Here is a 16,322-nt window from a genome sequence, read left to right on the forward strand (position 1 = left end):
AATGGAGGTTATTTCCTTCAAAATAATCATGTAGTTGACCGTATACAACTGTTTCAAATATTTTGGGTATTCAAGGTACTATTGAGACAGTTCAATAATTCTGAGGGGAGATTTTTGTCTCCTTTTTTTAAAAACTGGTATAACTTTTAAAATTTTCAATGACTTACGGAAAATTACAAACTAAAGACATAACTCTTGAAATTTTTAATGACTCAGAGAAAATTCCAAACTGAAGAAATTTGTTAAAAATGTCTGCCATAGGTTCACAGATCAAATTAAGAGTTTTCTTAACACAGTAGCTGGATAGCCAGTAATTATCCACAGTTTTACAGTTGGAGAATTTTTTATCAATATTATGTCATCAGTGGATCTGACAATTTGCCACTGGCAACTGCTCACCAAGTAGTTCACTTGGAGACATGATGGTCAAGTTGTCATCAGTGGATGTGATAATTTTTCACTGGCAAGTGCTTGCCAAGTAGTTCACTTGCAGACATGATGGCTATGTTGATTCTGTTCCCAATTTTTTCCACTGAAGGCACAAACAACCCATGTAATTGATGTGTAATTCACAAAAAAATTGGCTTATATCAACTTTTGTGAATCACAGACTGTCCCTGACAAAAATTACAACTCCATGGATCTCTCCTCATTCCGGAATGACATCATAAAAAGTCATCATCCTGTATTATGGTTCTTATTGTCACAGTCTCATTCTCTGGGTGTTCGCTGCTGCTGTTTCTGAAGATACGTTTGCTATGTTTCTTCTGGGCTTCAGACGCATTCTATAAATACTTTCTGGTGCTGCTGTTTTTGAGTTTTCTGTGGAACCCCTGCTCTCAGCTGTAACATGGTCTTCTGTTGCTGGAGTAGAAAGGATGACATCCAGATATGACGTAAGAAGTTTTGTTTGTTGGTTTCTGCTGGTTGCTGATGTGTTTGTTGTCAGTACTACTTCCTTAGTTGTAGAGTTGCCCTTAAATTTTGCTGCTGCTTTCACTTCTGTAGTCACTGTAACTGTATCTTTCAAAGGTGCTGTAGGGGATGACAGAGATATTTCCAGTGTTGACATTGATTTAGCTGCTTGAGTTTATATTGCTCCTGAATTTGACACTGGTCTGTTTTGTTTTGATTTCATTTTTGCTAGGAGTAGGATTGTGGCTTTCTTCATGGCAGTTCCATTCTCTATCTTCCCCAAGAGTTCTTAGGTTAGGTTAGTGGTGTTTAACGTCCCATCAACAACGAGGTCATTAGAGACAGAGCGCAAGCTCGGGTTAGGGAAGGATGGGGAAGGAAATCGGCCGTGCCCTTTCAAAGGAACCATCCCGGCATTTGCCTGAAACGATTTAGGGAAATCACGGAAAACCTAAATCAGGATGGCCAGAGACGGGATTGAACCGTCGTCCTCCCGAATGCGAGTCCAGTGTGCTAACCACTGCGCCACCTCGCTCGGTCAAGAGTTCTTAACACATTTCTCACTTCCCTGTGATATTCCTTTGTAAATCTTATCTTGTGACGTATTCCCTTACATTGCTGTTCACATTTACATAGGTAGGATTTAAGATGCTTCTGCATATCTTCTTGAACTTTCTGTTTGTAGCTGTTAACTAAATGTTTATGCATGAATTTTTGATTAAGTCATGTCTCTGTGGGAGGCTAACAACATAAAAGTTTATGAGTAGTAATTAAGGTATTGTCCTCATCACAAGCTGGCTTTTATTGTGATAAACTTCGCTGGCACCTCCACTTATGATGCAACTGCTGTCAGGCATTACTGTTCTTTTACAGACCTTAAAACTTATGGAGAGTGCACCCTGTTTAACAATACTAGTTATTTATGAGCCTGGTTGACTATTTCTTAGAATTTCTATTGCAACCCCATTATGACTACCTACTAAAATAAACATTTTAGGTTCTCTGACTGATCTGTTTCTATATTTGATTTGTTTAACTCTTTAGCTGCTACAGACAAGCTCATTGCATTCTGTGCTGAGGCTGCTTTTTTTATGATCATACTGCTCACAAAAAGTGCTGGGGCCTATGCTGGCAGACAGCATTCCAGCTGATATAAAATACTTGTCATCAGATTTTTTTAAAACTATTAGTCTAAAAAATTTAATTTTTGCACATATTACAGTCTGATATTTTAACCTGGTAAACAGCTGCATTTCTTTTTGTTGTCCATCATACTTACTGTGTTGCATCCAATTATGTAAAACATTGGACGAAATTTTTAAAGAGTTCACAAAGCTAGAAACACGCTGTGTAAACTTTACATACTGTTGATTTAAGCTCATACATAGCAGTGATTGGAAGATAAATAAGCTGTCGAAATTTTATTTAAAATTGAGAGCAGAATGATATCACATTTTGTTCTCCAGATACTTTGTTCTACATCCTACATGCTTACCTCTGCATTTTCAATTAAGTTGAGTGTATGTGGAAGACTAACCACATAAAAGTTAATGAGTAGTAATTTAAGCATTTTCAATTAAATTGAGTGTCTGTGGAAGACTAACAACATAAAAGTTAATGAGTAGTAATTTAAGTATTGTCCCCTTCACTGCTGACATCACATGCTGGCTTTCATTGTGATAAACATTGTTGGTGCAACTCACCTTTTCACATCCTTGCAAATCATGAACCATAATGATTCAAGAAATTGAAATGAGGTTCTCTGCAAATGATAGTATGCAATGGGGCACACATGTTGTATAATAAATATTTGATATTTTTTTATTCACCAAAATATGGAAGTAACTTGTCTGCAGCAGTGAAGGGGTCGGTGGCTCAGAATGCATTCAGCCATCCACAGCACTGTAGGAAAACCCAAGTGACATGCATATACACATTCACAACACCCGGGGAATGGTTTTGCAGGACGTGTGTAGATGCCCACAGCACTGAAAGGGTTGAACCCCAAGATCAACTTCAACCTATTTCTAAATGAGTTATTTTTTGTTACTAATATGTTTAATTCACCACTTCTCATCAATTTACTCTCTTCATGATTATTGCAAGTGTAAATTTTGTGCTACACTGTATTAGTCACTGCTATTTTCAGTCAGTACTACAGAGATGTAATGGACGGGTTGGTCAATAAACAAAACATTCAAAAAAAGTCCAAGAGGGTAACAGATTGTATATATCAACTACAGATGAGTCGGAAGTAGTAAAAACAGTTAAATTCTTAAAAGAGAAAAATTCATAGGCATTGGATGGTATGTCTCTTAAAATAAATAGGCATATTTCTTTGTACATAAGTAAGCCTCTCGCACTTCTTATAAGTCAAGTACTCCATGAAGAAATATTTCCAAATTGCCCAAAGAAAAGAAAGGTAATTCCCATATATAAAGGGGGAGACAAAGGGAATCCCAGCAACTACAGACCTATTACAATCACATCTGCACTGTCTATAATTGTAGAAATAGCCACAAAGGGTAGGATAAAAAATTTCACATAAAACCTAACATATTAAACAGCACACAGCATGGTTTCAGAAAAGGTTGATCTACAAAGTCAGCAGTGGCAGATTTCACTACTTATGTAACCAGGGCATTGGGAAAATAGGAACATGCTTGTAGTTTATTCCTCAACCTGTCAAAAGCTTCTGATTGTGTATGTCACAGAGTCCTGTTATAAAAATTAAACCAGTATGACATAAGAGGCAGAGCAAATGATATTATCAAGACATTTATTGAAAATAGGCAACAATTCACAGGGATAAAATATAGAAAGAGAACAGATTGGAAAATGTGCTATCAGCATTCAAAGAAGAAGAAAAAAGTGGTGGAAAGGAAGGTTTGGTATTATGACCATTACTTTTTCTTCTACATGTAAATTGTTGGGTTGTTTGGGGGAAGAGGCCAAACAGCAAGGTCGTCGGTGTCATCGGATTAGGGAAGGACGGGGAAGGAAGTCAGCCGTGCACTTTTAAAGGAACCATCCCAGCATTTGCCTGAAGCGATTTATGGAAATCAGAAAACCTAAATCAGGATGGCCAGACGCGGGACTGAACCGTCATCCTACCGAATGCGAGTCCAGTGTGCGAACCACTGCACCACCTCGCTCGGTCTATACGTAAATGACATACCAAGAGGTGTAAATGAGAAAGTGATCATGTATGCTGATGACACATCTCTGCTAATTACATGCAAGTTTGCAAAGGACCTTGTAACAAGGACTTGTTTAGATATGGATACGGCATACAAATATTTTCGAAGTGCAACCTTTTCAGAAATGGAAGTAGAATAACTTACATGAGATTACAAGCAAATAGGGCAGTCAAAGCAGATGATCTTGATATCAAGCTTGGAGACTCCAGTAGGCCTTCTTCAAAAATCCATCAAAGCAAGTTTCTGGGATTGATGGTGGACAGCCTCATGACATGAGAGACTCATATAGATAAAATATGCTAAAAATTAGCACAAATATAATTCTCCTGATAAAAGGTCACAAACTGTTGATCATGACACTTTGCTACAAATGTATTATGATCTACTTTATCCACATATCTCTTATAGCATATCTGTGTGGGATAGTGCAGCTAATATACATTGAAGCAGATTACTTAAACTCCTAACAAAAATGATGATGTGCTTTGCAAACTGTCACCAAGACAGTCCTGCAGAAATGAATTCAAAGAATTGCAAATACTGACAGTGCCTGCTCTGTACGTATATGAAACAATTGTGTACCTAAAGATAAAGTGTACAGCTTTGATGAACAAGTATATATATAACTACAGTACTAGGTGTAAAGATAATTATCACATGCCTTGAAATAGAATAGTGTATGTACATTATACACTCCTTGAAATGGAAAAAAGAACACATTGACACCGATATGTCAGACCCACCATACTTGCTCCGGACACTGCGAGAGGGCTGTACAAGCAATGATCACACGCACGGCACAGCGGACACACCAGGAACCGTGGTGTTGGCCGTCGAATGGCGCTAGCTGCGCAGCATTTGTGCACCGCCGCCGTCAGTGCCAGCCAGTTTTCCATGGCATACGGAGCTCCATCGCAGTCTTTAACACTGGTAGCATGCCGCGACAGCGTGGACGTGAACCGTATGTGCAGTTGACGGACTTTGAGCGAGGGCGTATAGTGGGCATGCGGGAGGCCGGGTGGACGTACCGCCAAATTGCTCAACACGTGGGGCGTGAGGTCTCCACAGTACATCGATGTTGTCACCAGTGGTCGGCGGAAGGTGCACGTGCCCGTTGAGCTGGGACCGGACCGCAGCGACGCACGGATGCACGCCAAGACCGTAGGATCCTACGCAGTGCCGTAGGGGGCCCCACCGCCACTTCCCAGCAAATTAGGGACACTGTTGCTCCTGGGGTATCGGCAAGGACCATTCGCAACTGTCTCCATGAAGCTGGGCTACGGTCCCGCACTCCATTAGGCCGTCTTCCGTTCACGCCCCAACATCGTGCAGCCCGCCTCCAGTGGTGTCGCGACAGGCGTGAATGGAGGGACGAATGGAGACGTGTCGTCTTCAGCGATGAGAGTCGCTTCTGCCTTGGTACCAATGATGGTCGTATGCGTGTTTGGTGCCGTGCAGGTGAGCACCACAATCAGGACTGCATACGACCGAGGCACACAGGGCCAACACCTGGCATCATGGTGTGGGGAGCGATCTCCTACACTGGCCGTACACCTCTGCTGATCGTCGAGGGGACACTGAATAGTGCACGGTACATCCAAACCGTCATCGAACCCATCGTTCTACCATTCCTAGACCGGCAAGGGAACTTGCTGTTCCAACAGGACAATGCACGTCCGCATATATCCCGTGCCACCCAATGTTCTCTACACAGTGTAAGTCAACTACCCTGGCCAGCAAGATCTCCGGATCTGTCCCCCATTGAGCATGTTTGGGACTGGATGAAGTGTCGTCTCACGCGGTCTGCACGTCCAGCACGAACGCTGGTCCAACTGAGGCGTGAGGTGGAAATGGCATGGCAAGCCGTTCCACAGGACTAGATCCAGCATCTCTACGATCATCTCCATGGGAGAACAGCAGGCTGCATTGCTGCGAAAGGTGGATATACACTGTACTAGTGCTGACATTGTGCATGCTCTGTTCCCTGTGTCTATGTGCATGTGGTTCTGTCAGTGTGATCATGTGATGTATCTGACCCCAGGAATGTGTCAATAAAGTTTCCCCTTCCTGGGACAATGAATTCACGGTGTTCTTATTTCAATTTCCAGGAGTGTATAACAAACTTCCAAGCAGTACTAAGAAATCGAAAACACCATCTGCTTTCAAACAAGAACTAAAAGGTCAACTGGTCTCAGCTTGTTGTTACAGTGTAAAGGAGTTTTTAAATACCATTTAGTTTGTAACTCATCCATGCAGATCCTGATGTATTCAATGTCACTACCAAAAGTGATCCAAGGATGAAAAAAATACATAAATAAAATAAATCATATGGACAATTTTCTTAGGCATAATGTACTACTCATTCCACATCTGTTTACAGAATAATTCACACACTGGGTGTTTTTAGTACATATTTGAGGTTTTACAGACACCTTTTTACTGTAAAAATTCATGTATGACTGTTTCTATAATGTATTCCTAAATACCGGAGTCTGATTTAGCAATTACATGATGCAATAGTTGAATTTAGTTCATGTAAAGAAATTATAAGAATCCATGTTTGCAAATCTGAGCATAATCCAATATCTTTAATAATCCTCTCATTGCAATAAAAGTACTTGAAATTCAACAAAAATTCTACTTCCAAAGAGCAACACATCCATCCAAGGCACCGTCTTGAAAAGCAGGCTGAAGCAAATCCCTCCCCTCAAAATCAATAGTCTGTGTCCATTTAGCTTGACGCTCACTGCGTGCAGCTATCTTGATGCTCACATGTCTGTGACAGTTAAAGTTAAAGTCTGCAATGAGCAAGCAATGATATAACTTCTCTATGTCAGTTCATGAGAGTCCTGATTGAGTGAGTAAGCAAGTAACAACTATGGCAGGTTAGAGTCTGCGACTGGCATGCAACCACCTAATAACCACATATTCGTTAAAGTGAAAGTCTGTCATTAGCATTTGTACATACCCCCTGAGGGGGGTCTTTCTGCTCCCGGGATTGGAGTGACTCCTTGCCCTCTCCCTTCGGACCCGCATCCTTTCGTCTTTCCCTCTCCTTCCCTCTTTCCTGGGGGGGGGCGGCCGTTGGTTGCGAGGGCTGGAAGTTCTGTGTGTGTGTTTGTGTGTTTTGTTTGTTGTGCCTGTCTACCGGCACTTTCCTGCTTGGTGGGTCTTGGAATCTTTGTTTTCAATAACTATTTCAATTAAAGAAAGAGTCTGCACTATGCAATCATATGTATAACAACTATGTATGAAAAAAATTACGACTGCATATCTTTGCACCATAAAAGCTAGTGTACAAGAGTAAACATGCAACCTCAAATTGTTAAATTCAACAAACACTATTTAATTGGATGGCATAATTAATTTTGGTAATTGTACTGCAAATTACATCATGTGCATGGTGATTTCACATTTCTGTCACTGCAAATTATGCCGCTGTGAAATTAAATAAAGACTGTGTCACTAATTAATATCGAAATTATTTCTCTTTCGAAAACAATGATGATGGATGAGATCTCTTTATCTGTGTAACTACGTATGTAAAACTTAATTGGGCATTAACAACATTATAGTGCTAATAAAGTGTGCTCTACATCATTTGGCACAATCCTTTATAGAATCAACTTTCACCATATTATTTCGGAACACCAAGATTTAAAACTTTGAGCTACGTGAAACTGAGTGTGTCAACAGGTAAGGTGCATGTCCAAACTGCTCAAGAATTGTTCTTGGTGACTCAAAATTGCTCATAATGCATGAGCTACTAAGTGCACACAATACACTGAAAAGGCTAGAATCAGAACAAAACTGTATTAATTAATCCTAAGTGCCCACAACCAAAACTTCCTTCTTTGAAATACATATTTTGTTCGTTTTAATTGTGAAACCACAAAAGCTGATTCTAAAGGACAATGTTGTTGTTGTTGTGGTCTTCAGTCCTGAGACTGGTTTGATGCAGCTTTCCATGCTACCCTATCTTGTGTAAGCTTCTTCATCTCCCAGTACTTACTGCAAACCACATCTTTCTGAATCTGCTTAGTGTATTCATCTCTTGGCCTCCCTCTATGATTTTTACCCTCCATGCTGCCCTCCAATGCTAAATTTGTGAACCCTTGATGCCTCAGAACATTTCCTACTAACCGGCCCCTTCTTTTTGTCAAGTTGTGCCACATACTCCTCTTCTCCCCAATTCTATTCAATACTTCATCATTACCGTATTTCCTCGAATCTAAGCCGCACTTTTTTTTCCAGTTTTTGTAATCCAAGAAACCGCCTGCGGTTTAGAATCGAGTGCAAAGTAAGCGGAAGTTCAGAAAAATTTTGGTATGTGCCGCCACAACTAACTTCTGCGATCAAATAAATGTAGCGCTACACAGGCTTGCTTTGCAGGCACAAAGATAAATACTGGTGCCAAAACCTCTGCATCAGTAAATAAATTTAAAAAAAAATGGTGGAAGACGAGCTTTTTTCTCCGGCCCGAGATTCGACCACTGCCTTTTCATACATTGTCCAACGAAGTAAATACAAATTCCGTACTGTTCATCTTCGAATGTAGCAGCATTTCAATGTACTATGAAAATTCAACTGGCAAGAGTGTTTGGGGTTTTTGTCAATATGGCCAACTCTACATTCTGAATTTTTTCCTACCTGAGAGAAGAGATGGTTGCTAATAGGAACTTTTATGAATTGTGAATAACATGCAGTATTCTCTTCACCATAAGAATAATACGAATATAAACATTTTGCCATGTATTCTTTCGAGTTTGCTGCTATCTCATTTAAATCCTGTCTGCCTAATAAACTACGAAACTAGGGTGAGACAACACCAAACGCGGAAGAATATACATATCATGTCATGTTTATATTCGTATTATTCTTATGCCTAACAGTGATACAGTCATAAATGAAGCACAGCAATTGATTAGATTTTTAAATCTAAGATGACTCTAATTTCTGTGCAGAATGTAATGTACTAAAGAGGCGTCTGCAAAGATTTTCAAATGGAGAAAAATTTTCGCTAAACTCTCGTTCAGAACACCTTCTATCATACGCAGTCTATTATTTGGTTCTTGTTGATAATTATCAAAGAAAGCAGCACTGTAAGTAACAACAAATAGCAGTCTCTTGCCATTGTTTCGCTAATGAGATAATTCCGTACCTTTTTTTTTTTTTTTTTAAATCCGCTGTAAGCGGCAGTAGCGCGCGCGAACAAAAGCAAGCCATGCCGTGAGCAGCGACAGGGCGTAAACACTCATTATCAGTATGCGACAAACAATGGATGACACTTAGAGTGATGTAAACGCCTATAACAAAGAGAATGGCACTTACGATATCAAAGAAAAATAAGCTATCAATTCAAACCAGATGAAGCACATGAAAAAGGAAGGGTACCTGTATAAATACAGACGGAGCACCTGATGCCTAGCAATGGCTACCTGGTAAAGCTTAACTGCTAAGCTTACGACTTGAACCAAAGTACTGTAGCTGTATCATCATTCATTCGACCTAAATTATGTCTCATATTAAAATGGACCAACTTCGTTTCAATTTGGAAGTGCGGCCTAAAACTTATCTCTCCCCTTGAATTTCAAGTCTCAAATTTCAGGTGCGGCTTAGATTCAGGAAATTTTTTTTTCCTTGATTTCGAATCTCATTTTTCAGGTGGGGCTTAGATTCGAGTGCGGCTTAGATTCGAGTAAATATGGTAGTTGTGTGATCTACACATCAAATCTTCAGCATTCTACTGTAGCACCACATTTCGAAAGCTTCTATTCTCTTCTTGTCCAAACTATTTATCATCCACATTTCGCTTCCATACACAGCTACACTCCATACAAATACTTTCAGAAACGACTTCCTGACACATAAATCTATACTCAATGTTAACAAATTTCTCTTCTTCAGAAACGCTTTCCTTGCCATTGCCAGTCTACATTTTATATCCTCTCTACTTCGACCATTATCAGTTATTTTGCTCCCCAAATAGCAAAACTTCTTTACTATTTTAAGTGTCTCATTTCCTAATCTAATTCCCTCAGCATCACCCGACTTAATTTGACTACATTCCACTATCCTCATTTGGCTTTTGTTGATGTTTATCTTATATTGTCCTTTCAAGGCACTGTCCATTCCGTTCAACTGCTCTTCCAAGTCCTTTGCTGTCTCTGATAGAATTACAATGTCATTGGCGAAACTCAAAGTTTTTATTTCTTCTCAATGGATTTTAATACCTACTCCGAATTTTTCTTTTGTTTCCTTTACCGCTTGCTCAATATACAGATTGAATAACATCAGGGAGAGGCTACAACCCTGTCTCACTCCCTTCCCAACCACTGCTTCCCTTTCATGCCCCTCGATTCTTATAACTCCCATCTGGTTTCTGTACAAAATGTAAATAGCCTCCCGCTCCCTGTATTTTACCCCTGCCACCTTTAGAATTTGAAAGAGAGGATTCCAGTCAACATTGTCAAAAGCTTTCTCTAAGTCTACAAATACTAGAAACGTAGGTTTGCCTTTCCTTAATATTTCTTCTAAGATAAGTCGTAAGGTCAGTACTACCTCATGTGTTCCAATATTTCTGCGGAATCCAAACTGATCTTCCCCGAGGTCGGCTTCTACCAGTTTTTCCATTCGTCTGTAAAGAATTCGCGTCAGTATTTTTCAGCTGTGACTTATTAAACTGATAGTTCGGTAATTTTCACATCTGTCATTTCTGCTTTCTTTGGGATTGGAATTATTATATTCTTCTTGAAGTCTGAGGGTATTTCACCTGTCTCATACATCTTGCTCACCAGATGGTAGAGTTTTGTCAGGACTGGCTCTCCCAAGGCTGTCAGTAGTTGCAATGGAATGTTGTCTACTCCAGGGGCCTTGTTTCAACTCAGGTCTTTCAGTGCTCTATCAAACTCTTCACGCAGTATCGTATCTCCCCTTTCATCTTCATCTACATCCTCTTCCATTTCCATAATATTATCCTCAAGTACATCACCCTTGTATAGACCCTCTGTATACTCCTTCCACCTTTCTGCTTTTCCTTCTTTGCTTAGAACTGAGTTTCCATCTGAGCTATTGATATTCATACAAGTGGTTCTCTTTTCTGCAAAGGTCTCTTCAATTTTCCTGTAGACAGTATCTATCTTACCCCCAGTGAGATAAGCCTCTACATCCTTACATTTGTCCTCTAGCCATTCCTGCTCAGCCATTTTGCACTTCCTGTCGATCTCATTTTTGAGACATCTGTATTCCTTTTTGTCTGCTTCATTTACTGCATTTTTATAGTTTCTCCTTTCGTCAATTAAGTTCAATATTTCTTCTGTTACCCAAGGATTTCTACTAGCCCTCGTCTTTTTACCTACTTGATCCTCTGCTGTCTTCACTACTTCATCTCTCAGAGCTACCCATTCTTCTTCTACTGTACTTCTTTCCCCCATTCCTGTCAATTGTTCCCTTATGCTCTCCCTGAAACTCTGTACAACCTCTGGTTCTTTCAGTTTATCCAGGTCCCATCTCCTTAAATTCCCACCTTTTTGCACTTTCTTCAGTTTTAATCTACTAAAAGACAATAATGTCTGAAAATATGCTAATTAAACAAACACTGTTGTCTTTAGCTCAGCACAGATGTGCTGAACTGAGTTTCTTGATTAGTTTATCTATTTATAATGGCTGGATCTCAAGAAAATTTATGCACATCATCTGATTTAATTAACAACCATTAATGTTTACTTCTAGCACGTCATTTTTGTTTGTTAAAAACTGCATATTATGACACTTTGTAAGATTCAGATTCAAACTGTCTGCTGTGAACTAGTTGTAAACCAATTAGCTATCACCCGAACTGAGGTTGGAAAGTTGAGTTTGGACTTTCCATTAGTATGTTTGTGCTATCAAAGAAACTACAGTTTTTAAACTAGATTTGGAAGGGATTGGAAGATCATTTATGTAAGTAGGACAAAAGTGAACTCTGTATCATTCCTACTAATACGCAGTATCTTATGTTCATTTCATGGGATGGAAGTTTTATTTATACTCCTTTATAGAACATGTTGTATTGGCACTGTGCCTACATTTGCATGGCTAAGCAATTCATTGTAACAGCTGCTAACTTGGAAGCTAATTTACCAGTCCTCTTAGCCAACACATATTTTTCTATCTTCAATGACAGATGTTATCTGCAGCTCACAGACTGAGCCCTATAGATATGGAAAAGAATGTTAATACCATTTTAACATGTTTCCAGCTATATTGAAAAACTGTCATAAAAAACAATCCTCAGGTTATTAAAAGGAAACCCTCGATAACTACAGGGACCAGATTTTCCTGTAAAACGAAAATAAATTTGTGTGAATCATAAAGGATATTTGATGATCCCATAAAAAAGGAGAACTATAGCATACTGTAACATTTCTTACATAAAGTCATTAAAAATTCAAAACTATGTATATCATATCTCAAAAGGATAAATTGCTAGTCACCTTAAATATGGCCTGTTGAGTTGAAACCAGCACAACAAAAGACTGTTACATACTACAGCTTTCGTCCCAAGTGTTCTCCAGCAAATAAAACACACACACACACACACATTCACACAAGCAAAGACATCTCATGCACGCAGGACTGCTACCACCAGCACTTCTGACTGGAATGTGAATGTCATGCGAATAGCAATTTGGAGTGGGGTTGGGAAGAGGGAAGGATAGTAGTATATGGGTGAAGGACAGGATTAGAACTCAGCCAGATGAACTGCCAGGTGTAGCATCAGAAGGTGGGGTGAATGAGGAAAACTGGGGAGCAGAAAAAGAGAGAAGCAAGGAGGGGGAAAGGACAGAAGGGTAAATTGGCAGAGAGTGGCAGGGTGAGGGATATGAAAAGAGAGGAGGTGACAGGACAGAAGTGGTGGAAATTATTGGGTGGAAGATGTAAGGACATTAGGTTACCATAGATTGAGGCCAGGATAATTTTGGGAGTGCAAAGTCTGTTTTAATTGTAATTTCCATCTGCGCAGTTCAGAAAAGCTGGTGGTGGAAGCGAGAAATCAAGATGGACCAGGTTGTGAAGCTGCCACTTAAATCGATCATATTATGTTTAGCTGCATGTTGTACCACAAGGTGGTCTACTTTGCTTTTGGTCACAGTTTGGTGGTGGCAATTCATGCTAGTGGACAGTTGGTTGGTAGTCATATCAACATAAAAAGCTGTGCAATGGTTGCAACAGAGCTGGTATATGGTATGATTGCTTTCACAGGTGCCTGGCGTTTTATGAGGTAAGATACGCCCATGACAAGACTGGAATAAGAAGTGCTAGTTGACTGGATTTGGCAGATCTTGCACCACCAACACATCCATGGCCTTCATTTGTGTAAGAGCTGTTATTTTGTTTTGCTGGAAAAATGATAAGTGTAATAATAGAGCAACAAACTGTCATGAAGTTCACATGAAATTTGGAAAGACTGCTACTGAAACCGATCTTTTAGTAGAAGAATTGAATGGTAATGACTGTTACTCACATACACAAGTTTTTGAGTGGTTCAAGCATTCCCAAGATGGCCAAGAAAATGCTGGAGATGATTAACACCTATGGCACCCTTCAACATTGAAAATTGATCAAAATATTGATGAAGTAGTCAATCTGATTCACTCTGACCACTGGATGAGTATTCGATCAATTGCTGAAACTGTAGAAATTGACAAATAATGTGTAAGGCTAATTTTCTATAACCAATTTAACTTGAGAAAAGTGTGTGCATAACCGTTGTTGAAAATTCTCTCAATTGAACAAAAAGAAGTTCATGAAAATATTTGTACTGATGCTTTGAATACTATTGAAAACAATCCTAATTTCTTGGATAACAGGTGACAAATTTTGGTTTTTCACTGATAATCCAGGAACTAAGTGCCAGTCCTTGCATTGCAAGGGTTCAACTTCATTGAGAGCAAGAAAATCTCAAATAAGCAAATCAAGGCACAAAGCAGTGATGATTTTTTTTCCTAATATTCAAGGAATTGTGAATCTTCTTGGATTTCTGAAGGTCAAATTGTTGATAAGCATTATTATTTTGAGGTTCTTGTTCAACTCCATGAGAAACAAGAAAAAAAATACCCGAATTGTGGAAGAACAAGTCATGGGTGCTGCATCAAGACACTGCACCGGCTCATACAGCACTGCCTGTTCAGAGGTTTCTAGGAAACTACAGCTGCCTAGTGTTAGACCACCCACCTTATTCATCAGACCTAGCACATGTGACTTTTTTTTATTCTCCCAGGGCCAAATTTGCATTAAAAGGAAAAAGGTTTCAGTTTGTTCAAGCAGTGAAAGAAAAAGTGGGACATGTCATTTAGGACCATAGAGGAAGACTTCGAGCACTGTTTCAATTAATATAAAATAGAGAAGGAAAATACATTGAGGTTGACAATAATTACATATGTACGTTTTTGAAATAAAATGTTTTACTACTATAATCCCATTATTTTATAGCCATACCTCATATATTGGCTGACAGGCCTGGTAAATTGGATTTCAAGATACCTGTTACCACCAACTACCTAACCACATAAATCAAAACACATGGACAGTAAATATGTGTTATAAAGATTAAGTAAATCTTGACCTTGTCAGATCATGAGAAAAGTAGAAAGACTGAAAGAAACTCCTTGGCTTGCATAAGACATGAATCAGTGTTCTGTTAAATGCAAATCCATGGTATTGTTTGAAGTGACTTGTACTGGCAAAACCCAATTTTCTAACACTCCAGCAAATATTGAGACCTAACAAGGCAAGACAGCCTGAGGTACTAGTCTTTCTAATCTCATATGTTCAAAACTAGATTTCTTTATAAGCATATATGTGTCAGTATAATAAATAATTGTAAAGACAATATACACAAAGGCTCAGAAAAAAGGACTTGAATATGTAGAACTGTGCAAGTGTAACATTATCTACATTACACTGGAATTTGAATGCATGCTGCTATCCCATTGCTACTTCCCATTCATTTGGTATAGCCTATATTTCTTGCAATACATTGCTTAAGAGTTATTTCCTCTCCTGTCTTCTGTCAAAAATATTGATGTATTAATTGTTTTCCCATATTTTTTTATAATAAACACATAACGAGCTACTTTGCTGTAGAAAATGGGATATAATAGAATACTTACTTGCGACTGTTTATAGAGCTTCAGTGAATATCTTTGTGCCTTTCCAAAAGGTACATCTTCAAGATTTAAAAGAGTGTGGCCAATTGCACTATATTTTCCAATGTTCTTTATGTTATAAACTGATATTCTCAATATCTTCTCTGATATGTCCTTCAAAGTAAACTGAAAGTCCTCTTCTATTTCAACAACTTGTGTCACTTTGTAAGATTTTGAGTTCTTGTTGTGCTTCTCTGCTGGTAATATTGTCAACCTCAAATTTATTTCGTATGTATTATTCTCATTTTTCACCTCCAGGTCTTCTATCTTATTAACATGCACAAGTAACCTGAAATGATTTGAAAAGTATTCTTTATAGTTCATTACAATTACAGGGTAATAAAATAAACAGAACATAGGCAGGAATAATGAAAGCTTATGGTTCATTCTACAACACTAATCAAAGACATGCAGTTAAAATATATAAAGTTACTCTGAAGAGATACTTAATCACACATGAAGTTCCCTCTTCATAATGGGATTTACAGAATATAATGTATGCATGAATGAATTACCAATGAAACAATCTCATCAAAAGTGACAAATTTATTTGGTCTTCATAATATCATCTATTTTTGCGAGATCCAAGTATAAGTGCTGCATCATTATGGAAAATGCACTGTTGTTTCATTACAAGATCGATCTAAAGATAATCCCATTACACCATTACACAAGGTTTTGGATTCTATTTTCTGAGAACCATTGACTCCTAACACCCAGAAGTGTCCTCACACTGAATAATTCCTTTCCTTACCATGTTAAAAAAAGCCTGGCATAAAAGCAAGAAACTTCTACTGTACTAGATGGAAATCATGATTCAATCATGTGTTTTAAATTTAATATAAATTCAATAAATCACTACCATATCTCCAACCTCCGAACAATATAAATGAATTAAATCATTAACTTCACAAAGTGAAGAAAAACATTGGAAAGAAAACAAAGAAGGCAACCTATGTAAGAAAACTGGGAGAAATTTAGTAGCAACACTGAGGACAACAATCACAGAAGATAAGTC

The 16,322-nt window shown here is 38.6% G+C and overlaps 1 protein-coding gene across 3 annotated transcripts in view; it reads right to left on the bottom strand.

Moving 5' to 3' along the window:
- Window positions 1-16,322, bottom strand: part of LOC126336516 (synaptotagmin-15-like) — a 229,670-nt gene that overhangs the window by 13,694 nt on the left and 199,654 nt on the right. For all 3 annotated transcript variants that reach the window (XM_050000297.1, XM_050000298.1, XM_050000299.1), the window contains exon 7: window positions 15,269-15,593. In XM_050000297.1, the coding sequence (XP_049856254.1) occupies window positions 15,269-15,593 (325 nt within the window). The remainder of the gene's footprint in view (window positions 1-15,268; window positions 15,594-16,322) is intronic.

This window comes from Schistocerca gregaria, chromosome 2 (genome assembly GCF_023897955.1).
Source record: "Schistocerca gregaria isolate iqSchGreg1 chromosome 2, iqSchGreg1.2, whole genome shotgun sequence".
Lineage (NCBI taxonomy): Eukaryota > Metazoa > Arthropoda > Insecta > Orthoptera > Acrididae > Schistocerca > Schistocerca gregaria.